This window comes from Mycteria americana, chromosome 10 (assembly GCF_035582795.1).
Source record: "Mycteria americana isolate JAX WOST 10 ecotype Jacksonville Zoo and Gardens chromosome 10, USCA_MyAme_1.0, whole genome shotgun sequence".
In the NCBI taxonomy this organism is placed as follows: domain Eukaryota; kingdom Metazoa; phylum Chordata; class Aves; order Ciconiiformes; family Ciconiidae; genus Mycteria; species Mycteria americana.
This window is the reverse complement of record NC_134374.1, coordinates 471,043-494,830: the sequence shown is the minus strand read 5'-3', so window position 1 is coordinate 494,830 and position 23,788 is coordinate 471,043. Positions and strand designations below refer to the sequence as shown.

Below are 23,788 nucleotides of genomic sequence, written 5' to 3'. Positions count from 1 at the left end.
GAGGTAGCTACAGCACAGCGTGACGCTGCGTGACCGCAGCAACAGGCAGTGTCCAGCGGCATGGCGAGGTGGTGGCTGAGCAGTGCTGCCCCAGACGCAGCGGAGTGACCCCTGTACAGCGCTACGCAGGGTGCAGCAGCCTGGCGAGGTGACGCCTGTACAGTGTGACACGGCGGTACAGCAGCCGGGCAAGGTGACGCCCGTGCAACATGCCACTGGGGTACTGCATTACGCCGCGGTACTGCGGCCCGGCGAGGTGACGCCTGCTTAGCGCAGGGCAGGCCCCGGCAGCCCGCAGCGGCGGAGGAAGGAGGCAGCGGGCGCAGGCACACCGGCATGCTGAGGTAACCCCCGCCCCGCCGCTGCGGGGCTCCTCACCCGCCGGCGTCGGAGGCCGGCGGGGGACGCAGGCACGGCACCCTGCAGTGCAAGTGGGGCCATTTCCTCTCCCCCGCGCTGCCTCTTCCCCGGGCCTCTTCTGGGGGAGGGGAGCCATCATGGCCGCCGGAGCGGTCGACTGCCAATCACGCGACCAACGAACCCCCTCCTTGTCCGTCAGTCCGTCCGTCCCCCCCGTCCCCCCCCCAGGGCCACGTGGGGCAGGGCCGTTGGCCAGCTCTGGCCGCCGCCGCTCTAACCAATCGTAGGTCAGGCGGCCAGGCGGCGACCAATCGCAGGCCTCCTCCTGCCCTGCGCCCCACCCCCTGGACGGGCTAGCGAGCAGCCGCGCACGCCTCCCTCCCTCCCCCCCTCCGGGGCCGTTGTTGAGGCGGTCGGCGGGGCAGGAGGGAGACCTCTGAGCCACGCCCACCGCCCTTCGCGCCATTGCGGGGGCGGGCAGGGCCCCGCCCCTGGCCGCCACGGAGCCAATGGGAAGCGTGCCGAGGCGTGTCCGCGGGGCGGGGAGTCTATAAAGGGCCCGCGCGGCAGGCGGGAAGGCGTAAGATGGCGGAGTAGGTGTGAGTTAGTGTGTCCCGCGCTCACCGTGCCGCGTCCCCGCGCAGGAGGCGGGTGGGTCCCCGTGCGGCAGCCAGTTGCGGCGCGAGGCGGAGCGTGGAGGAGGAGGAGGAGGGCACCGCTGCCGCAGCCGCCATCATGCCCAACATCAAGATCTTCAGTGGGAGCTCGCACCAGGACCTGTCCCAGAAGATCGCCGACCGCCTCGGCCTGGAGCTGGGCAAGGTGGTCACGAAGAAGTTCAGCAACCAGGAGACATGGTGAGGCGGGGCCGCAATACAGCTCCCGGCGGGCCGCGGGGCTCTGCCCTGCTGGGGTCCGCACAGCCGCCGCGCAGGGGCTGCTGGGATTTGTAGTGCGGGGCGCGGGGTGGGCGCTGGGGCCGCGGCCTGCCGCAGCGGCTCGGGCGGCCCGGGCCCAGCCCCGGGGAGCGGCAGCTCGACGAGGGCCGCGCTCGGAGACCTCCACTGAGCGCGGAGCACTCCTGCCAGGGCGCTGTCGGGCCGGAGATGTCCAGCGCATCCCGCCCTTCCCCTGTGGGCAGCCGCTGCGCAGCCCCCGGGCGGGGCCGGGCCCGGGTCTCCCGTGGGCGTCCTTCAGCCAAGGGGCCGCCGTGCTGCCGCTCCGCTTGAGCAGCTCCCCGCCCAGCGTTTCTTTCTGTGGAGCGGCGCATGGGGCAGCATGGTGATCGTGCCGCTGGGCGCCGGGCCGAGGTGTACCGAATGCTGGGTGAGAGGGAGCGGAAATAACCGGCCCGGTAAAGCCTGACACCCCGGGAGCGGTGGAGCCCCGTGGGGGTGGGCTTTCCTGTGGGGTGAGGCCGGGGCTGTGGTGCTCCCTGGAGAGCTCCCGGCGGCGGTGAGCCATGTGCTGGCGGCTGCACGGCCACGGCAATGCCTCTAGCGGCCTCCGCTGAAAGGCGCCTGTCTCCCGTGCGGGCTGTGCCACGGTGCGCTGGGCTTCCGACAGGCGCTTTTAATGTTTTCGCTGCACCTCGGGGGGTGCAGTGCTCCTACACGTGGAGGAAAGGGCTTGTGTCACCCGGCCGCTATGACAGAGGTCGGAGCGGCAGAATTCACCAGCCGGACCTTGCCCCTACCACCCCAACAGCTAGGAGCTGGTGGGAATACACCTCCCGCGTTTCAGTCTCTTCCGTGCTTAGTCTGAACTGTGATGACTTGAAGCTTGACAGTTTTGTGCTTAGGGTGTAGCTGGTGCCTTTAAACTACTCTGAAGAGCATCAGAGTCTTAAAGGTATTGCTAAAATTATTCAGGAAAGATCAGAGGCTGATACCACCTTGCAGCCTGTGATGCAGTTGCGGTCATGCGGTCTGTGTTACCCCAAAGCTCTGAAACCTAAGAATCATCTTGTTTTCTGTCTCTGTGCTTTATAAGTCCTGCTGCCATCCTACTTGAAGAACCTAAAAGAAAGGAGAGGCTAAAAATTATTCAGAGCTCTTAAAGCTTGGTTTAGAGAAGTACACTAAACATGTATACATGACATGGTATAATACAAAGAACCTTGAATGGTTGCTCCAACCCACTCCTTTCTTCTGGAGACAGTAATTTTTTCCAGGAGAATCCAGCATGTACATGTGATGTAGAATATTATGTCTCTATTGCATGGGTATTTTTTTGAAAACTTCAGAGGTAGTATAAGAGTTGTAGAGGAGAGTTGTAAAAAGTCTGATTTACAGCTATTGCCATTGCACTGTTCTCATTGCTCTTTATTAACTGCTCTTATCCATTTAGTTGGCTAACCAGCAGGTTCTTATGTCAGCAGGTAATGTGACTTTAAGACCTAATAGACATCTTATTTACCCTTATAAACTGATAGCAGATGCTTCCCAGAAAAAGTAGGATTGTTTTAACAGAATAGTTTGTTGATACTTTTGTACAATACATGTCTTGAATCAGCTTAATATTAAACTGTTAGTAAGTACAGTTGGAGATGACACTTGTATGCTAACTACTGTTAATTCAGACACCTAGCAGAAAGTTCTCATGCTGGCTGGAGTTCTTAATGAGAGATTGGTGTATGCTGTAAGTCAGTGTGCAATAAAGATGACAGCAGTTTGCTGATGGATATTGAGCAGTTAGACTATAAATACCTAGTGGTCATCAAAAACATGTTGAAGAAGAGGGGAGGAAGATCAGAGAACGAAATATTAAAATTAGAAATCTACCCTAAGGGGCTCTACAAATGAAGCCATTAGGAATGGGTTGGGTGATTGTCTGTCTATTTGTTCCTAGAGTTTGTGGCAGCAGTCTGCAGAGTGGGTGAGCATCTCTAGTGCAATAAGAAAGAAACTGTGAAAAAGCTTTATCCTTAGTAGACTGACTTCTGGTTACTTCCAAATCTGTGGCAGACTTCCCTAAACTGAAATGTTGGCAGTACTTAGTAGTTAATCTGTTCCTACAAAAGGTCTTATGCAGCATTGCCCTGTATGAAACCTCAAACCTAAGACTACTGCTTTCTTTCCAGCTCTGCCTCTGGTGCAGGTGTCTTGATACACACGCTGAAGCTGACAGTTTGCTGCTGGCAAACAGGACCTTTGGCTTGTATTCAGTCCCTTCATCAGCAGGGATTAGTGTGCATTACATCCAGGAGGAAATTAACCCCAAATGCCTTTCCAAAGTGAAATGCTGGAGGGCTTCTCTGTTCAAGCCAGTGAATAGCTGTTGTGACTCTCAATCTAATAATCGGCTGCAGCATAGCTTCTGGTAGAAGTTTGGCTCTGCTTTCTCTGCTGACTGGCCATATCCTTGCTTCCTTTGTACACTACTGCTTTTAGCTGAGGTGATTGTACTTCTGATTCATGGGGAACCAGGCCTGTTCTGGGGTGTTTACATGCTCAGCTTGTGTTGAGATTGAGAGTACAGGCTGAGTGCTTTTAGCCTTACTGACTGAACCATTAAATTTGATCAGTGAGCGATGTAAAATAGTTACTGAGCAAATAAGCAACAGTGTTCCTGCTCAACACCCTTGGTTATATGACACTGTCACCCACAGACCCTTGGGAATGCAGTCCCTTGGTTGCTCTGCAGGCATATGTAATGGCTGTGTTTTAATTTGTGTTTGGATACAACTCTCCTTTCCTCATCTGTTCCCAGTGTGGAAATAGGCGAGAGTGTACGCGGGGAGGATGTCTACATTGTGCAGAGTGGCTGTGGTGAAATCAATGACAATCTGATGGAGCTCCTTATCATGATAAATGCCTGTAAGATTGCCTCAGCCAGCAGAGTCACAGCTGTCATACCCTGCTTCCCTTATGCTCGGCAGGACAAAAAGGACAAGGTAAGGGATGTGGTACAGGTTTCTGCTGGGAAGATGAATGCATACCTTGAAAGTCCTGACTGCTGGATAGGGATTAGATGAAGTTGAATATGTAGAGAAGGAGATAAAACTTATTTTCATTTCCTTAAACCTCAGAGCATCGAACTGCAAATTCATCTTTATGAAAAGATCTAGTTCTTGAAAATACACCAAGCTGTAATCACCATTTGATGAAAAGGTGCAATGTTAATGAGTACTCATTTTAGTAACTGCTTGTGAATCATTGCCTAGAAGTGGGAGACTGACATCTTGATGAAGGAGTTGAACTTGTCTTCAATACTGTTTTTTCCTGTACTAGAGTCGAGCTCCAATCTCTGCCAAGCTGGTTGCAAACATGCTGTCTGTGGCAGGTGCAGATCATATAATCACCATGGACCTGCATGCATCTCAGATTCAGGTAGGAGCTAAAATCAGGCAAGTATTTACCTGCTCCAATCTGAGCCTCTTTACTGCCTTGCAGGCTTTCCAGTGATCTGCCTTTTTTAGACACAGCAGTGATCAGGCCTTGGGAATGTGGGACTAGAAGGGACTTGTAGAATCAGTCAGAAGGGGATGGGGAGATGGGTAACAGGTTCATCTGTAAATGAAATTATAGCTGTTCTTGATCAGACTAAGCATAATGAGTCCCATGTAAATGAATGTTGGGCTAGTAAATGATCCATGCAACTTTATTGCCACAGAGTGACACTGTGTATTCTTAACTGGTCCTTTGAGGAATTTGAGATGGAGAATGGCTTTGTCAAGAGTGTTCTTAAATATTGAGTAGAGCTTTCTGATATTTACTGAATTGTAAGGGAGAAGTGAGCAGTGCTCTGTTTGACACAGTGGCTAGTAATACTGCTGCCCTGAGGTTAGTTCTGCCTCCAGGTATACTGGCACAGCTGCTTGTGAGGGTTCAGTTGACCAAGACAGTGATCTGATAGCTTGCTGCTGACAAGATGGGCAATCCCACTTGTCAATCTCTTTCCACCTTGAGCAAGTGCTCTGAGATCAAGAAACCAACTCAGTGCAACTGAGAGGGGTGTGGCAGGGGGAAGGATATCTATTGTATTGCTGCAAACACTTTGAATCCAGAAGGGTAAGACACCTACTGCCTGGTGAAGTAGGTGGGCTGGCTGTCATTTTAACGGTTGAAAATGCAGCCATTCACACTTAAGTATAATTTCTTCCAGTATAATTTGCCCAGAAATACTGTGTCTCAGATGGAAAAAAACCTATGGGGGCACAGCTGAGAAGAGTTTCAGAAAGATCATGAAATAAAAGAACAGAGCTCAACAGGGTATGCCTCTTCCCTAAGAGGCTTGGAGTTGTGATATGTGCCATAGGGTTGACCTTTCACCAGCAGCAATGGTGAGATTCAATTGAATAATTGGGTTTGTGTATATAAGGTTCCAGCACCTGACTAGTTTCACCCTGGTTCTTGTAGTTGCTGGGTTGCTAAGCACAGAAGGAATGATGGTAGGAAGGATCTGTTACCCCTATACCTTGAAGCATTCCTCTAGAGTAGTTGCCCCCACTCTCCTGCCTATTACTCCATGTCCAGGATTAACTTCTGGCTTTTAGTGACCTTTGAGATTTACTTGGAGTCTGCTGGGTCAGTGTAAAGTTGTGGAACCAGCTGCATTAGTTTATAAACAAATGTTACTCAAGCCTTTTTCATAGGTTTCCTGTAGATGCAAACAGTGTAGGTAATGAGCTTTAAAGATTGACTTTTTAAACAGGCAGCTAGCTGTTCTGAAAATGAGTGTGTTTGATGCTGGTTTTCTGCACCCCCTTAAGATAGAACTAGTTCCATGTTGTGAAGGTGTCAGATGTAAAGTGTTATTTATGCTGCTAAACTATTTCTGGCTCTGAAGGTTTCTAACATTAGTATTCTATGTATCCCAAAGGCTACTGCCCTTGCATTAAGGGAGGTAGAAAGGAAAGCTGAAAGCTGTGGAAAGGCAGTGGCTGCATGCTTGATCATGTAGAAGGCTTCTTCCAACTGTTTTTGGAATGTGACCTTCAGCTATATCTGTTCCTGTCATCTTCCTTGCAGGGTTTTTTTGATATCCCTGTTGATAACTTATATGCTGAGCCTGCTGTACTGAAATGGATCAAAGAGAATATTGCAGAATGGAAGAACTGCACCATTGTTTCACCAGATGCTGGTGGAGCCAAGAGGTAAGCTGTCAGACAGCTAGCTTGAGGTGCTGCTTCTATGTCTACTTGAATTCCTGAGAGTGCTTGTGACCTTATTCTTAAGATGTGTTCCCTCTGCCAGCCTGCCTTCTGTAAGACAAGTCTGTGGCAGCTAGTGAAGAGTGGTCAGATATTCTTCCTAAGGAATGTTTAGAAGGTTTCTTGGGCTACATGGAGAATTAAATAGCTTCTAGAATCACAGCTGCATGGGTAGGAATTGCGCAATTACTACATCCCTTGGACTAAAACAATTTTTTTTTGTAGAAGAGTAATTATGCAGGTTGAAGGAGGGAACCATGTAGCTCATACCCCTATGCCAAGACAAGGTTACTGCTGCTGGTTAACGATACATTTTTATCCAGGCTGTTTTCTTTGCAGTATTAAGCTTAGTCTATTCAGGCATTTTCTTACTTTATTACTCTTGATTTGAATATCTAGCTGGGACTTAAGCCTGCTGCTACTCTTCCTCTTCCCTGAGAGCAAGGAAGATAGATGGTTCCTTTCCAAAAAGCAGCAGCATATGTTATAGCACATTTCTACTTTGATAGCCTGACAATCTCCTATCCTTCTGCAGATAAACATGCCAGTTTGTGGGCAGTTCAGAATGTTCTCAGGTGCTTATTGGGAGAAACTAGGCTGTTCCTTGATGCTTCTGTATAAGGGCTACAAGTGAACAGCAAAGGGACGCAGATGTATTCTTTAATCCAGGACTGTCACACCAAAATGTTGGTGCATGCTGACTTGATTCATGTACTTTAGAGTGTTTTAAGCTGTTACAAACAGCCAAGAGATACTACTGCTATAGGTTGCTGTATGTCTTCCTGTAGCTTTGTTGTGGCCCATGTATTGGACAAGACCTTTTGTATATTCAGCTACTTCTGTAGCTTGTTGCATAATGCAGTATATGAAATGCCAAGTCAGCCAGCTGTAATCTCACTCCTGAAAAAACCTCTTCAAAAGCCACTTAAGCTGAAATGTGTCAATCTTAGCTGGTGCAATATTTTATGGAGATACTGCAGAACTAAATACATTAGTAAACAGTTTAGTTTAACAATCTTGTGTAGGACTCCCAGGGTGATGAGTCTGATCGACTGAAGCTAGGAGTCTACTCATCTCAAGTGTAGAATTTCTTACGGGCATGTGTATTTTGTTCCTTCTCACTTTTGTATGCTTTTAAACTCTTTACTATTTGTCAGTATCAATAGATAAAGTTAGGTCCCTCTAGTAAAGTTGTTCTGTGGTCACTTTAACCAAAGTAAATGTGAGATGGTGGACTTGCATTTCTTGGATGTGCATTCCTGCCACTGTCCTTGTGCCAGTACTTGTATGCATGACAACTGAATGCTTATGTGAGTGCAAGTAGATCCCTGTCATAGCTCAAATTAAGCCTTTCCAGTATAGTGTTATAAAGAGGACAACTTCCCAAGCATTCTGATCACTTCAGGTTTGCCAAACTTGCTGGTTAAGGTTTGTTTGGAGCTTTAAATGCAAATTAATTTACAGTGGTCAGGATGAAAGACTGTTTTATCTTAATCTAGTTGCTGTCATTGAGAGAGATTAGATCAGACTGCAGTTTAACTGCTTGAAGGGAAACTAAAGTGGCAGAGTGTCTTCTGTTGCTTGGGAGCAGTTACAGATGTGGTGACAGCTTCTCTTACTGCAGTGGCAGTTTGTGATTAATAGTTTTAAAAGAGATTCAATTGAAGCTATTGTGTGGAGTTAAGTGTTGTTTGGAAACTGTTCTCTCTTCAGAGTCACCTCCATTGCAGATCGATTGAATGTAGACTTTGCGCTCATTCACAAGGAGCGCAAGAAGGCCAATGAAGTGGATCGCATGGTGCTGGTGGGTGATGTAAAAGACAGAGTGGCTATTCTGGTAGATGATATGGCAGACACATGTGGTACCATCTGTCATGCTGCAGACAAGTGAGTAGGGCTGACTGATTCTTTCCTAAATCAGAAACCTATTGTTAGCGAACCCTATGTAATGAGTTAATCAGATTATTTGCGTGTCAAGTTTCACAAAGTAACTTACAGTTTCTTGATTGTCTATCTCATGTCATACAAAATAAATGAAAAGCCTAGTTAAAGTTCTCACAGTGGGAATAGCTAGAAGACCATAGTGTCTTTTTTTATTGAAAAATGCTTGCGTTGAAAGTATGTCTTCCATTAGACCATCACTGACTATGCTAGGTAGAATTAAGTGTTGTCTGGTCCATCAGCTTAAGGTCATACATCTGAATTTCTATTAGAAGTAAGCTTTTCAAGCTTTGATATCTTTCAAGACTTCTACACTACTAATGCCAGCATATGCAATAGTCAGTATTAAATATCTGCTACCTTGTGTTGGCAAAAAATCACAGAAGGTGATTTGTATGATCTAGTCCAAATGTGCCAGGGCTAAGAACAATATTTTTTCAATGTATACTTTGCCTGTGGTGGATTTTATGGTACTTGTTAAACTGTTTTCTTCCCCCAAATCAGTAGTGGGCTGGAGGGGAGAATCAAAGATAGTCTGTCCCCTAAGCATATGGTATTATCTCCTTTCATGCTTACCATGAGCCCTGCACTAATGTCAGTTTAATACTTGCTAAGAATTTCTCATCCTTTTCCTTTTTACCCATTTGTAGACTTGTGTCAGCTGGAGCCACCAAAGTTTATGCCATCTTAACTCACGGGATCTTTTCTGGGCCAGCAATTTCTCGGATCAACAATGCCTGTTTTGAGGCAGTTGTAGTCACAAACACAATACCCCAGGAGGACAAGATGAAGCAGTGCCCTAAAATACAGGTGAGCATCTGCTTTCTCTTCTGTCACTCCTGGGAGGTGATAGCACTTGTCTGTCGTGTTGGTGGGAAAACCCCATAATACTGTCTAGTGCTGAAACACCAGTTTCATTGGTACTAGAATCAGTGGCAGTATTGAGTAGTTCTCTTGTTGCTATTGCTGTGGGATAACAGACCTGTTACACTGATAAAATGCAGCTTCTAAGCCAGCTCTTCTTAAACAGTTAATTTAAGTAAACTTTTTCAGGGCTTGTTTTACCTAGATCAGATCACTGATCTAATGGGGTCATGATGTAAGCAAGCAGTTGTATCTGTACGCTTTGGAGGATTGATATGCTGTTGACATGTAATACTGAAGCAGAAGTAGATAGGAACTTCTGAAGTTGGTAATGCCAGCTTCAGTTGTGTATCTGTCACCTAATGCCCAGCCCTTTAAGCAGAGTGTCCCTTCCTTTTGTGAGGCAAAGTAAGCCTGTTTTGGGGAAGGTGAATGCTTCATGTCTGCTCATAACAGCAGTGCAGGTGAGCTGGAAGAGGGAGTGCAGTGTTATCCCACGGACATGTCTTGCTGGTTTGACTAAGAGCAGTTGACATAACTGTACAGTACAATATTCAGATACTTGCCAAAGATAAACAAAACACTTTGCCATCCATATGAAAGCTAAAAGCTGGTCTCTTGATGCTCCCTCTGTGTCTTGGGTTTTCCATTTAGGAAAAGTACTGTGGCATTTTGTTTCCCAAGCTGAGGCTGACTTTCCTGGAAGGAAAAAATTGGCTGTACAACTTGAGCTAGGCAGAACTTGAGGATTTCCTTTGTTAATGGACAGCTGGAAGTTGCAGCTTTACCTGAGCATTCAGGCATAATAGGTCCATCAGAAGCTTCAGGTACTGCTATAGCATACACACAGCCAAGGACATCCTAAATGCTAGCTTCACAGCACAGATGTATAGGACACAGGTGTTTGGAGAAGTTCTGGAAAGTGAATGGCACTGCTAAGACTCAGCTAGTACTGTGGTGTAAGTGTAGGAGGTTCCCCAGTACTGGTGTTCTGGTGAAGAGGAAGCTCAACTGGTTGAAGCTGCAGTGAATTTTAAGCTGCTTTTGGAAGTAAGTTATAAGCTGATTGCAAACTGCTATTGGGTTGCATTTTTTTCAACACTAACTTCTGGATGATATTCCTGCAACTGAGCACATCTGAAAGATGTCTGATGCCTCAACTTCTTTCCAAGGTCCACGTTACAGTTAATGTAGGCAAAATGTTAAACTGGTAATCAGTATGTAAATAGCTATAGCCAAAGATTGCAGTGGAGTAGTTTTTCAGGCTCTCGCTTAACACCTCACTCTTATGCTAACATCTGATGTTCAGTGTTGAGAAATGCAGAACTAAAGGATTTGTCATAAGTCTCATGCTTTGTCTGCTCTGCAGCTCTTAAGATTTTTTTCTTTCCTTCCTTAGGAGGCAAACTATCCAGAAGAAAGAAAATGTTAAATATGGATTTCACTTAGTTTCCTTAACACACCATGAATGTGGTGCTTCTTACTGAGACTACGTATAACAAAATGCTTTAGCTGCTGGGGTTCAGAGCTAGTTTTATTGAGACTTGATTTCTCCCTCCTGTTAACTGGATTACCCCGCCAGGTGGAGCCAGCACAGTGACTGGGAGCTGAGCTGCAGCACAGTAGTTTCATCTTTCTTAGACTGCTGGCAGTCTCATGAGGCTGGCATAAAGCCTCATGACTCAAGGGAAGCGATCTGATCTTGATTTAGACTCCTGTAACTTCTCTGCAACCTAGACAAAGTGAATAAGATAGTCCTAGGGTAAACAGACTGAGCTTAGGGAGTCTCGGTAAAGAAAAGCAACAGTAGACTGTCATCCCGACAAAGATCAACAGTGAAACAATTCTTGTAGCGCTATATGTAGAATATCTTCAGAATTATATGTAATTAAACCCAAGCCTGTGTGGCATGTTATAAATTTGGGTGATGAGTTTACTCTTTAAGTTCTTCCTAACTTACCAGCTGTTCTTCCAGGCTTGATGTCTTTTTCCAGTGATGCTGATGCATCTTTCTTCCCCTCCAGGTGATTGACATCTCAATGATCCTTGCGGAGGCCATCAGGAGGACTCATAATGGGGAATCTGTGTCCTACCTATTCAGCCATGTCCCTTTATAACAACAGATGCCAGCTGCTGCTTGTATGGCTTTTTTTTTTAAAACCAAAAGTTGTTCAGCTTGTTGTAAAGTTCAGTGCAGTTCTCCACAGCTTAAGTCACGCTCATTGGCTCTGATCCCAATGCTGGGAGGCTGGGGGGGGAAAGCTTATCTCTTCAACACTCCAACTCCACCAGCAACCCTGTGCATTGGGGCTCATCAGTAGTATTGACTAAGTTCTGCAGATCTGTGGAGAGCAGGACTGACACATGGCTAACTGCCACAATTATTTTGAGGGGGGGAGGGAGAGGATTTGGCTGTGGGCAGGGTTGGATGATCTGGCATGCACACCCTAAATTGTTTGGGAAGTAGAACTCCCTAGGACATGTTGATCTGGATCTATGGCAAGAGCCTGAGAGACTGCTGGCTGTCTTACCACTCTATACCAGCCAGAAGCCCTTGAAGAGCAATGGGGAAGGCTTGTATCTTGGCCACGCTTGACCCTAGGTGAAACCAGGGGGACACCTGGGAGGTGATTCTGCTATAGCTTCCTCCTATGCAAGGAGGTCAGTGTAGCTTGCAAACTTGAATTCATCTTAATTATTGATGACATTAAATGCCCTTTAGCATGCTACACAGCAAAGTGAAGGTGAGAGTATAGTCTGTGCAGTACTGCCTTGCTGTGTTAACTTAGTGGTGAAGGTGCATCCTGGACGAGCATTCCTCTCCCTTTTGTGTAGAGGACTCATGGTGGTTGTGTGCTTTAGTTTCTAGTGCAGGCTAAAACCAGTTCCTCAATTTCACAGCTTACTGTTAGCCTTGCTAGTGATTAGAGGACTGCTGTCATGTATGATAGCTGCACCTTGACTTCTTGTGCAAATCCTTGATCCTTTTTTTACCAGTACGCTAGCAAACTGAGCCTCTTTATCCCATAGTAGCTTGGTTGTTGCATCTAGCCAAGTGCCTGCTCAGACGCTGGGGTGACCACAATACACAACAGCTTTGTGTCCAGCCTCTCATTGTCTGCAATCCTGTTGTCCTGTAAGTTACTGACACATTCTGGTTGCTTGTCCTGGTCATTCTTGCCTTGCCTTGAAAGTGTTGCTCCTTGCAAAAGGTCTTAAACCAAGGAGCATAGGAGGTTGCAGGACTATAAAACGTGAAGAAGCCCTTGAAGTGGGTCTGATGCTGCTAATGAGCGCTTACAGCAATGGTTTGAAGAGGCTGATGATAGTACTGGGAAAACTGTAGAGCTAACACCAACCTGACAGGCAGCAAAGTGCCTGAAAGAAAAATACCAAAACTAGAGCTGGCTGAGGCTCCCGGATGTAGTAAGTATCATCTGAAACTTGAATACTTAGTAACTGTACCAGACAATCGTAAGGTAAACTGTTAAGTCTCTCCTGGACTCTTACAGGGTTGTAGACCAAGCTGTTTTATGCTCTGTTTTTTATAAGCACTCCTCTTTTATTTTTGAGGTGGAGGAAGGGAAAAAGGGAAAAGAAGGAACTTGAAATTACTTGCTAGAGTAACCAGCATGGCTTTGATAGGCTAGGGTCTGGGGTATAAGTGGAATTAACTGAAAGACTTGGTTAAGATCTAGGGAAGTACTTCTTTAGTTGTGCCTTTTACTGAAGACTTCTCTCCCTTTCTAGAACTCCTGTCCTGTGGCAATGTTAACACTTCCATTACAGTGTAGGGTTTTTCTTTTTGTATAAGAATTGTTTGTCTGGAAAGTGTGTGTGTCTTGCTTCTTTGCTTTGCATCCTGCACTGAGCTCTACCGAGAGTCTGATTCCTGCCTCCTGTATTGGAGCCCCTGCTGCCGCACTGCCAATGCCCTGCGAGCCAAGAGCCAGGACATCAGAGCAGTGGTGTGAGGATTTTCCAGCAGCGTTTGTGTTTAAACTTAAGACCTGATGAAGGAATTAAACTTTTATTTAAAAACCATGGCCTCTGCCTATAAATGCTTCTAAAAACCTAAATGCTTCTAAAAACCTAAAAAGGTGACGTGCATCTTCTGAGTTGGGTCACTTGGGCAAGATAGGTCATGTAATAATGTTATTTGGAAGGGACCTTGGAAGGTCATCTGGTTTAACCCTCTTGCAGCGGGGCTGACTGAGGTTCAGCTTGGCTGTGCTTCCATTGCATGGAAGAAAAATCTTGGGACCAAGCTACTTCTCTTAGAGGGTAGTGGCTTTTGTCTGTATCTGATTTCCTAGACTTAATTGTTAGAGGTGGTGATGCAGTTTCTCTTGTACTGTTATGTATCTGAGCAGATCTGTTCAGGTAGGAGAAAACCTGAATAGTTTAGCAAGTAGGAATGAAGAATTGCTAAGTATCTTGCACAAAGCTAATGATCAGAGGCAGCAGGATTATGTCCCGAGAAGCACTTGTTCTAACTAAACCATGATCCTTTCTATTGTGTATTGTAGACTGGGAAAGTATAAATTAAGTCAGAAGGATGAGATGGCACGTCTAGAGTAAGGTCTTTGTCCTTACAATAGAATTCCAGGTCTAGATTGAACATTGCTTCAGGAAACATGACCATGGCCTCAGGTAGATTTTTTGCTGAGGATCACTACTGTCATTCATCTGTTAAAACATGTTTCAGTACTGATCAATGAATAAGTGAACTGTATATTTTTTTCCTCGGATAGCAAGGGAGGTGATGTTGGTCTCGTCAGGGTGATGTAGCAGACTTCACCTTCCTTAGTGAAGAAACACAACATGAGCTTTACAGCCAAAAATATGTACGAAGGTGTACACATTTGGTGTGTACAAATATGTGCACACCAAAATTGCTATTGGTGTGTATATACTGTTTTAGTTACTTTAATAAAACCTGGGGGTTGGGTTGAGGGAGGGCACAGACTTAAAATGCTGTATGACAGCACTGTAGCTCTTAAAAGGATGAGTGATACACAGGGTATGGGAACTGTCCCAAGGAGGTAAAGCTCTTCTGCTCTGGAAACCTCCTTCAGATCAGAAGGGCTGGATACTTTGGTAAAGTTTCTTCCCTAAATTAAAAAACAAAATACTTTCTAATTACTAAACCTATTTGTAGGCAGGTTGTGACTGACTCAGTGACTGTTGTGCTGGTAGAGCAAGTATGGTTGCCTTTAACACATGCATGTAGTAGAATTAAAGCACTCTTCTCCCTGTCCAGGACAGTCATGGATGTAGTACCAGGCTGCTATGGGAAGGGTGTCCCTTCACTGCAGTGTGGGCTGGGAGGAAACCATGGTGTGAATGGCAGGCAGCCAAGTTCCTCCAGTGTCCTCCAAGTCTGGAAGTGATGCAGGATGCTCATCCCTGAGCCCAGGCAAGTTCAGCTCCAGCAGCATCAGCCATGATGTGAAGTGCTTGTGCTATCTTGAGCTACCTGCTTTATTGGAGGTGATTCTCCAGCCTGTCCTGGAGAGCTGCTGGAGTGAGTAGGGAGCATGCAGGGTGCTCTGGAGGTGAATTGTGTAGTGTCTTCTCAGGCTTTTTTCATATCTGCTGAAGAAATACCATAGAAGGCAAGTCATCACTTCCCCAGGAGAAAATCCCAAGTGAGTAATTTGCTGTGCTTTTGTAGTTGGAGAGCTGGAAGAGCAGGACAGAGCTACAGCAGCTTGCTGTGCCACAGACACAGCCAGGCTGCAGGTGTGCAGATGCTGATAATGGTGCAAGTAGCTGTCTCATGTCTCTGCTGCCTGCAGCAGCAGTAGAAGGGAACACATCAATCAAAAGTTCTGCATCTTAGCTCAGCTCACCTGCCTGAGTGGCTGAAGCTAATGTTGAGGGTGGGGATGCCTTAAGCCACTGTGAAAGCTGGGCTTAGCATTTGTCCCTTGCAGGCAGCAGGATTTGTCTGCTGTTTGGAGGAAGATGAGACACATCTCGGATTGCTCTCACCAGCAGCTCCCTTCTGCTGCTTCTCCCTGTGCTTCACTAGTGTACCGATGATTTCTCATCTCCTAGAGTTGGTGTTTCTGTGATCCAGAGAAAGCAGCAGCTTGCTTTGCTGCTGTTGGGCAATGGGAAGGCAGTAAAGGTTAACAGAAAGCCCTAAACTGCAAGGAGCAGCAAAATCTATGGGAGGAATGAGCCCTGGTGTAAAACACAACAGCCTGAGTGTGCTAGCTGCCTTCCTGGGGCTCAGTGCTCCTGCCCCAGTGGAAGTAAAGGGTTGTGGCAGGAGGCTGGGGTTAAAAATGAGCAGGAAAAAGTAAACTGTGGCCCTATGGAGTCAGGGGACTGGCTTATGGCTGGGCAGTGGTGGCTGAAGAGCCCTCGGGTCCTGGCTGGCTGTGGTGGTGCCCTGCCTGTCCCTGCAGGCAGCAGGGGTCAGTAGGCAGGAGGCTGAAAAAAACCCCTCTGATCAGATAGAGAAAACCTGCCTCCTCCTTCCTGTAGAAGAGAATAAAGTGTTCCTGGAAATGGCCATCAGTGAGGCTGTGTCTGAGTCCTGAAAGCCTTGTTCTGTGGGAGACTTAAAACTCATCTAAAATGGCTGGCAGTCGTTCTTTTCTATTTCGGATCAAGGCTGGTTTTGCTGTCCCCCTATTTGTTGATGTCTCGGTTCTTTTGTTACAAATTATTGAAAGCAGATATACAAAAACGCATGAGAAAGAAGCAGATTGTGCAGTTATGGGAGGCTTTGCAAATTTGTCAGGGGAAAAAGCTCTTGCTGGAGTATAAGCTCCTTTCTTGTTCTTTGTGCAAGATGGGTTTTAAAAGCTCCCCAGCAGCAGCCCCACACCTTCCCTGCTGGAAATGCAGAGGGTTGGCTTTAAAGCTGCTCGGGCCATGGTTTGTAGGAACGTGGCAGTGCCTGTGTGGCTGTGGCTGGCTCAGGGAAGGGGGTGCTCCCCTTCCCCTGCCTGCATGGCCACCATAGTGGCTTTGTGGCCAGGCAAAGACCCTGGAGTTTGCAAAGCACTGCCGCATCGAGGAGATGCAACACATATCGCACAGGGACTGTGCCTTGACTGGGGTGGGTGCAGCCAATTCTGGCAAGGGGCTGTGCATGCGGAGGATGGGGACCAGGTCCTTTTGCACTCACTGCCTGCTGGGGACAAAAACTACAGCAGACTGTGCAGCATCTGCAAAGAAGCGTGTGGAGAACAGGCAGGGAAAGAGGGGGAAGCTGGGGGAAGGTGGGCACAGCTGGAGAGTAAACACATGGTAAAACACTTGTCTGACTATTTGCATAAAAGCAAAAACGATTTCCTGCTTTCATTTTGAAACTGGGTGGGTTGGTTGTTTCCTTTTGGCTGCAGGAAAAATGAGCCCTTTGGGCTTTGTGATGCAGGCTCTGCAGGGTGGGTTTGAAGGATGCTTGTGAAGGCAGCCCTGCCTGGGCTTGCTGCTCCTGGCTATGTGGCACCCTCCAAACCTGGTCCTGCCAGGGTGCCGCAGCACCAAATCAAAGCTGCTCTGGGAGCAGCCTGGCCTGGGGCTTTACCTGCGGCCTCTTCCTCTCCCCTGGAGGACAGGGACTGCAGGATGTTTGCCATCCAGACTTCTGCAGCCACATCTTGGGACTTGGCCTTAGATCTTGGCCTTTGCCTTTTCTGTGTACACCAACCATTGGCATTTCTTTAATTCAGAGCCCACGTGGTGGCTGGAGCGGGAAGGTGCCTGTGTCCTCAGGGCTTGCTGCAAAGGGCCACTTCTGGCCAAGACCTGCTGTCACTGGAGAGCACTAGGCCCCCCCTCCCAGGACGGTTGTCTTCTAGCAAAAAAAAAAAAAAAAAAAAAAAAAAAACAAACAAAAACAAAGCAAATGTTTCATCAGGCTTGCTGGGGATTTTCTCTGCAAAATCTCCAATAAGCCTGGTGGCTGACAGGCCCGGAGGAGGTGGGTGTGAGAGTTGTTGCAGCACAGCTGCTACCCTTTGCGCTCTACAGTGGGTTCCCATTCACTGTGACACTGGGATCTCTGCAGAATGGTTTTGGATAAGCCTGCCACAGGGCTCAGGATGCCCCCCCCCATTCCCTTCAGCACCTACAGGACCGAACTGCAAGGTCTCCCAGGCTTCCTGGCCCTCCAACCACTCCCTATCCTCCTGGTGGCCAACGTGCAGGTGCCCCTGGACTGCCACCACCCTTCCTGCTCCCCAGCCAAGCCAGGAACAGATAGGCTGCCTGCACTCAGCTTTTTCCCCCCAAAGGTATTTTTTCCACATTCACACCAGCCCATCTGGTGTGTGCTGGCTGCCCCCCAGGCTTTCTACATCCTATGGCCTTGCTACAGCCAAGCGAGAGCCTCTGCCTGTGAGCATGGTCTGCTCCTTGCCCCCCCATGCTGCTGCTGCTGTAGTGACCGGATCTCTCCAGGAAGCGCCGTGGCTGGAGCCAGTGTGGCTGTGGGTTGAGTGTGGTGGCGAAGCATCTCCCACAGCTGTGAAAATACGGTGCTATTTTTATCCCAAGGGCTTGCTTGCTTAAACAAGTTCTGCTTCAGCAGGGTGGGTGTGTGGGGAGGTGGCCAGTGGCGGGTGCACCCCTGGGCACGCGCACAGGGCACAGCTGGCCCAGTGGCTGCAGGGCACCTGCTTCTGGGGAGGGTTTGGGGCTGGGACGATGGCCCTGGGGTAAGCCAGTCCCATGGGGAACCACCCCGCTGCCCCTCACAGCTGGCACACAAGCGTGGGGAGCAGGGGGGGCAGCAGGGCTGGGGGGGGGGGGCCGGGGGAGGGTGAAGCTGGGTGCGTCCACACCTAGGCTTCTGCAGCGTGCATGCCTGCGTGTGCACATGCAATGTGTGCGCGTGGGGGTACGTGCATGCCGAGCGTGCAGGCACGGGGTGTGTGCAACGCAAGACGTGCGTGCTTGTGACTACGCAGCGTGGCTGCGGGTGTGCACAGGGATGCGTGGGGGCACGTGTACGCAAAGGGTGCGTGTGCGTGTGCGCGGGGGGCAGTGGGAGCTGTGTCCGTGCCGTCCGCTGGCAGTCACGCGCGCGCGGCCCTCGCCCCTCCGTTCCCTCCATCCCCGCGGGCGCGCGGCCCCGCGCAGCGGCGCGGCCCCGCCCCTCTCCCCCGCCGCGGGGCACCTCGGGAACGGCAGTTCTTCCGGGGTGCGCGCGGCCGCGGCAGCCAGCGGGCGGACTACGCCTCCCAGCAGGCTCAGCGGGCGGCGGGCAGCCAATGGGCGCGCGGGCTGGGCGGTGGCCGGGGTATATAAGGCGCCGCCCCACGCTGGGGGCTCTAGCCTCACCTGGACGCGCAGCCGAGCGGAGGGGAGCGGGACGGGACGGGACAGCACAGCACAGCACAGCACAGCACAGCACAGCAGCAGGTGCGGCAGCGGGCGCGGCAGCGGGCGCGGCACCAGCTCTCTCGCCGCGGGGCTGCTCGCGCTGACGCGTGCGGGCTGTGCCGGGGAGAGGGCTGCACGCGGGGCTGGTGCAAGGAGGGGCGCCCCTAGGCGAGGGGTGCGGGGAGTCCCGGGGGGGTGGGCTGCGTGCCGCGGGGAGCGCGGCGGGCGAGGGCGGGGCGGTCTCCCCCAGTGGATGTGGGCACCGGGGGCGCACCCCGGGTGTCCGCCCAGCCGGCGCGGGGCTGCCCGGGGCGGTGGCGCGCCCCGCCCTGCGCTATTGTCGGCTGGGGGGCTGGGGCGGGCCGCCTTTGTCTTCTGATCCCCGTCCCCGGGGACCTGGGCTGACCTCGGGGGGGGGGTGGGGGGTCTCGCAGACAAAATGTGCGACAAGCCAGACCTCTCGGAGGTGGAGAAATTCGACAAGAAGAAGCTGAAGAAAACCAACACGGAGGAGAAGAACACGCTGCCCTCCAAGGAGAGTGAGTACAGCACCAGGCGCGGGGGGCGGTGGGGCTGGCTGGGGGCAGGGTGGGGCCCCGGTGTTCAGCTGCGCGGGAGGCACGCGTTGGCCGCGGCCGGTGGAGTGGGTGTCCTCGGGTGCTGATCTCAGTGCCGAGGCATCCGGGTGAGAGAGGCGGTTTGGGGCAGTTGGGTTCTGACCCGGAGAAAACCACTGGCCAAGAGGCGAGGGGTCAGGGTATGGCCTCTGGGGTAGTGGGCATGATCGCGTGCAGAGAGCTATTGCTCTGAGCTGTTGCCTCAGGGCATGACTTCCCTGAGGAGAGCTGAAGGCAGGTGCCCAACTTGCTGTCACACTTGTGTGTGTCTCCTCACCCTCTGACTTGAAGTGTTTGTCTACCTTGCTTGGGGTCAAACCATAAAACTGGGTGCCAGGGCCTGAGTGATTGCTCTGCAACCTTCTCCAGTGGATGCTTCCACAAAAAAGTGCCAGACTAATGGACCTCTCTTCTCTTGCAGCTATTGAGCAGGAGAAGGAATGTGTGAAGTCTTCCTAGAGTGAGATGGCCTGGCAGGAAGAGCTACCACTTGATTTTTTTGCTTTGAATTAAATCATGTGTGTTTTTTTTAATTTACATCATGTATGTCTATAGAAAACAGCTGCATCACCTAACCCACTGTCCCACCTTGCTGGCAGCTTTGGCAGGTGGGGGGAACAAAGTGTGGCCCTCTCAGTCCATCAATAGCCTGACCTAACCCCATCTCTGCTGCTCAGCAGACTCCCATTGACAGCACTGATCTTGCTCTAATGTGGTGGGGAGATGAGCAAGGGCTATGGAGGCTCCTGGGGACAGACCCCTTCTGCCTGGGGGAGTGGGGATCCTTTCTGGACTGGCCCATGTCCTGGGTCTGTCTCGTATACTCTTCACTGATGGTGTTCTGTAGCCTCACTCACAGTTTTTTGTCTTCCTTGGGGGGAAAAATGAGAAGTTTATTATAAAATAAAAAAATGTAATGACCTACCTATGGCTTGTGGCTTCTTCCCTGGCAAAGGTTCAGGCTGCAACCTGGCTTGCCCTGGGGGGTGGGAAGATCTTTGCCTGGTGCTGCAGCAGCACTGGTGGTTTGATGTTGCTCAAAGGGCTATATGGGAAGGTTCCCTGCAGGGCGAGTCCAGCTTGGTGTTTGTGTAGGGCTCAGTTCCTGGTGGCCTGGGGGAGACTAGAGCTGGGAAGCATTGCTGGTGTGGTGCTGTGGGCTCAGCTGGCTGAGGCTGTTGTGTTTCACCAGCAATCCTACCACCATAGTGGTTCCTTGGTGCATCTTCAAGTAGAGGCTAACCTGGGCTTTCCTGCCCACCTGAAGGTTGGGCCTCCTGCTTCAAAGAGGTTGGTGTACCCTGCCTAATACATCACTTGTGGAGCTGGGCTGGCTCCTCACCTGCATGGCTAGAGGTGGCTGGGCTGGCACTGGGGATGCTGGCCTGGGTCCCACTGCATCCAGGCTGGCTCTGTCTACCTAGTTCTCGGGGTAGAGCTCTCCCCTTGCTGCCTGATACAGCCCTTCTCTTCACCTTGAGCCAACCTCTGCCCCTGCCCTTGGTTGAAGGAGGTTTTTGCAGCCTTGTAAGGATGGATTAATGCAGTAGACCCCTTGGGTACCCTCTAGGCTGATCCCAGCCCTACCTTGCAGGATGGGAGATCCCTGTGTCCTGCAGTCAGCCTCTAGCACAGTGTGGGCAAGGGGGAGCTGAGGTCTCATAGTGTCTATGCTGGTCTATCCAGGTCTATGCTGAGGCTTCCTGGGTACTGCCAGGATTTCCTCACCTCCACCTGGCCTCCAGGGTCACTGAACAGGCTGCTTATGGAGGAGGTGGAAGCAGACTTGCCAACTAACAGCTTTGGCCAGTGTCCTTAGTGAGCCTGGTCAGCTGGAGACTGTTGTGCCTGTCTGGATATGGTGCCTATCTGCCTAGTGCCTCCACCCATACTGCTTGTGTGGCTGCAACTGTCTTCACCCTTTAAAAAGCAGAATTGAAAGATCTGGTAAGAGGTTGGTGTTTGTGTGCTGTCGGGGCAGCATGCGGGGTTTTCCGTGAGGTGAGGGCAGTGGGGAGCAATGCTGAGGCCCAACTGGGGCTGCTGCTACACTGGGCTGAGTACTGGGAAGCTCAGTACATGACAGGGTGGCTGCGTCCCCTCGGCACCCTGCTGTCCCCAGGACAGCACCCTGTCCTGGACGTAGGAATCCTTTTCTCAGTGCCAACTGCTGGGGCAGGCTGCTGGGGTGCCAGGGTGGCATCAGCTGCTCATCGCCCTGGCAGGGCTTGTCCCTTCTCAGGAGTGGTTTCTCTTGCTGGGCAGCGCAGGCTCAGCCCTGTGCTGGGGTGGGGGCAGGGGGCCTCTTCAGACCCTTCTGTGAAAGCAGAAGGTAGAAAAGATGATGTCAGCAAGAGCTGGGCTTGGGAGCAGCAGGCAGGGCTCACAGACCACTAAAGGTTAAGCACCTTCTTGCTGCTTCAGCGTTTCCCCCTCCTGCAGAGAGGCTTTGCAATCCCTTGGCCACTTGATGCGCCCAGGCTGGGAGTCGGGTCAAACCCAGAGGTAAAGCCAGCCTGAGCCCCTTTCCCTGTCCCTGAAAGCCTGAGCATGAGATGAACCAAGTGAAGCTTTTGGGATGGAAATACAAAGTGGCAGAGCTGATCCCCTCTCCTAAGTGGGGATTTTGCGGATAGGGAGGTCTCAGTGGCTGCCTGCAGCACCCAGTGTTGGCTGCTCCCAACACTGCCCCAGTGCCTCTCCCTCCCCCACACTCTTAGTCATGCTGCAATGGGCCACTCTGTGGGCATGGAAAACCACCTTATCTCTCCCTGAGTCACTCGGACCTCTGCAAGGTCACAGCAGGAGTGTCCTGTCCCTGGCACCGCCATGCTCACAAAAACCTCCCCATCGCCCTGTGTTGCACACACAGGCAGAAGACACTTTGCTCAGGGGTGCCGGGTGCTCCACGTGCCTGCCAACCACGCACACCCTTCCTATGGAGCTGAGCGGTTTGCCAGTCGGGGCAAGGGCTGCGGCTCCCCAGTGGTTGCCTCAAATGGCAGGGCTGCTGGTGCCAGGAGCTGGCAACACCCTAGCATTTGCCCTGAGCCTGTGGAATAGGCCCATGGGACCACCTTGCTGCATCCTGGGGAGCTGTGGGGTGAGGACAGGGGTGCCGATGCACCTGGATTTGGGTTGCTTTTTCACTGTGGCCACCCCAGGGACTCAGCGATGCAGGTTTAGATATGGGGTTAAATGCTGGCACAGCTGGGTCTGTGCCCCAAGAAACCCACTCCAGGGTCTGGCAGCCTCAGTCCAGCCCCAGGGACATTAGTTGGAGCTGGGGGCAGCTCCCCAGCCCCCAGCAAACCCATCTTGGTGGGTCATATGGCTGATGTAGCTGTGTCCACCCAAAATTAGGGCAGCCCAGGCACTTCTCCCACCCACATCCCTGCCGGAATGGTGCACAGGGAAGTACTGGACACATTGCCCAAACCCTGTTTCTTCAGGTCTGAGGATAAAGAAAGCCATTTTGCAACCCAGTGCCCAAAATGTCCCTGTTGCCAGCAGAGGATTCACCAGGAGAACCATTACAGAAAAGCTCTGTATATCAACACTTTCCCTCCCTCCCTCCCTGTCCTGGACCTTCCCTTTTTCACCCCGGCATGCATGGGCACACAGCTGCCAGTGGCATGGGAGGCCAAGACGCCTGCCCAGCTGATGTCCCCTAGAAATGTGGCAGCTCCGGCAGCATGGGCTGCCCCAGCAGCCACCCATGCACGGAGGATGCCATCCCAGGAGCTGGGCCTTTCTGGCAGGGCTCGATGCTGCCTTCCCTCACTGGGCACCAGTTAAGTTCTATGTGTCAGCTCCTCCGGGCAATATCCATGCCTCTCCCTGGCTGGGACCCATCCCACTGCTCCTGGGGCAGTTTCCTCCCATGGCTCAATCGAGTGGTGAGCTGTGGCCGGCACTGCAGAGGAAGGAGGAGGAGGCTGAGTCACTGGCAGGAGGAATTTGGGCAAATACCTGATGATCAGCAGCGTGAATTCAGATCAGGGCTTGCAGCTGGGATGGGTGTCTGCCCCTGCTGCTGCTCCATCCCCTCTGACTCAGCTGGGAGGGGATTTGGCCCCATATATGCTTCTGTGGAGGATCATAACTCCATCTCTTGCAGAAGGTGTCTGACTCAGCCTGTGCATGGCCCCACATCAGGCACCCCGGTGTCTGCCTCCTCCCAGTCGTGCACCCACCCTGCCAGGCTGTGGCACCCTCTACGCATCCCACAGTGCCATGTTGGTTTGCAGTGTGGATTGCCCAGTGCAAGGGAGGCTTTTGCATGCCAGCAGCCAGGGTTTTCCCTTGGCTGCTCTCCATCTGGCAACCCCCAGAGCTGTGGCAGAAAGTGATGAGAGCCAAGAGGTGGTGGTGACCAAGGCCTGGGTCAGCTCCCAGGTTTGGACCACAGGAAATCACCAGCCCCAGCCTGCGCCATGGTCGGTCCAGGCAAACACCCCCTTGGAAGGTGTGGGTTTATCACCAGAGCAAACAGGATAAGGCA

General features: G+C 50.9%; 2 protein-coding genes across 5 annotated transcripts; both read left to right on the top strand.

Annotated features, from left to right (window-relative positions):
• The first annotated feature begins 924 nt into the window (after positions 1-924).
• On the top strand, positions 925-14,022 carry PRPS1 (phosphoribosyl pyrophosphate synthetase 1). 4 transcript variants are annotated; one of them, XM_075512784.1, is made up of 8 exons: positions 927-1,217; positions 4,072-4,255; positions 4,593-4,691; positions 6,333-6,457; positions 8,228-8,401; positions 9,106-9,265; positions 11,344-11,458; positions 13,849-14,016. In XM_075512784.1, exons 1-7 carry the CDS (start codon positions 1,096-1,098, stop codon positions 11,434-11,436), a joined length of 957 nt encoding a protein of 318 aa, XP_075368899.1. In that variant the 5' UTR covers positions 927-1,095; the 3' UTR covers positions 11,437-11,458; positions 13,849-14,016. The 4 variants fall into 4 exon arrangements, with proteins under 4 accessions (XP_075368901.1, XP_075368902.1, XP_075368899.1 ...); XM_075512786.1 differs by lacking the exons at positions 11,344-11,458; positions 13,849-14,016 and adding an exon at positions 10,719-11,307 and having other exon boundaries at positions 925-1,217; XM_075512787.1 differs by lacking the exon at positions 11,344-11,458 and having other exon boundaries at positions 926-1,217; positions 13,849-14,022.
• A 5,015-nt stretch (positions 14,023-19,037) lies between these two features.
• On the top strand, positions 19,038-19,899 carry LOC142415208 (thymosin beta-15A homolog). The gene is made up of 2 exons (XM_075513259.1): positions 19,038-19,206; positions 19,706-19,899. The coding sequence occupies exons 1-2, from the start codon at positions 19,107-19,109 to the stop codon at positions 19,741-19,743; spliced, it is 138 nt and encodes a 45-aa protein (XP_075369374.1). The 5' UTR covers positions 19,038-19,106; the 3' UTR covers positions 19,744-19,899.
• The last annotated feature ends 3,889 nt before the right edge of the window (positions 19,900-23,788 follow it).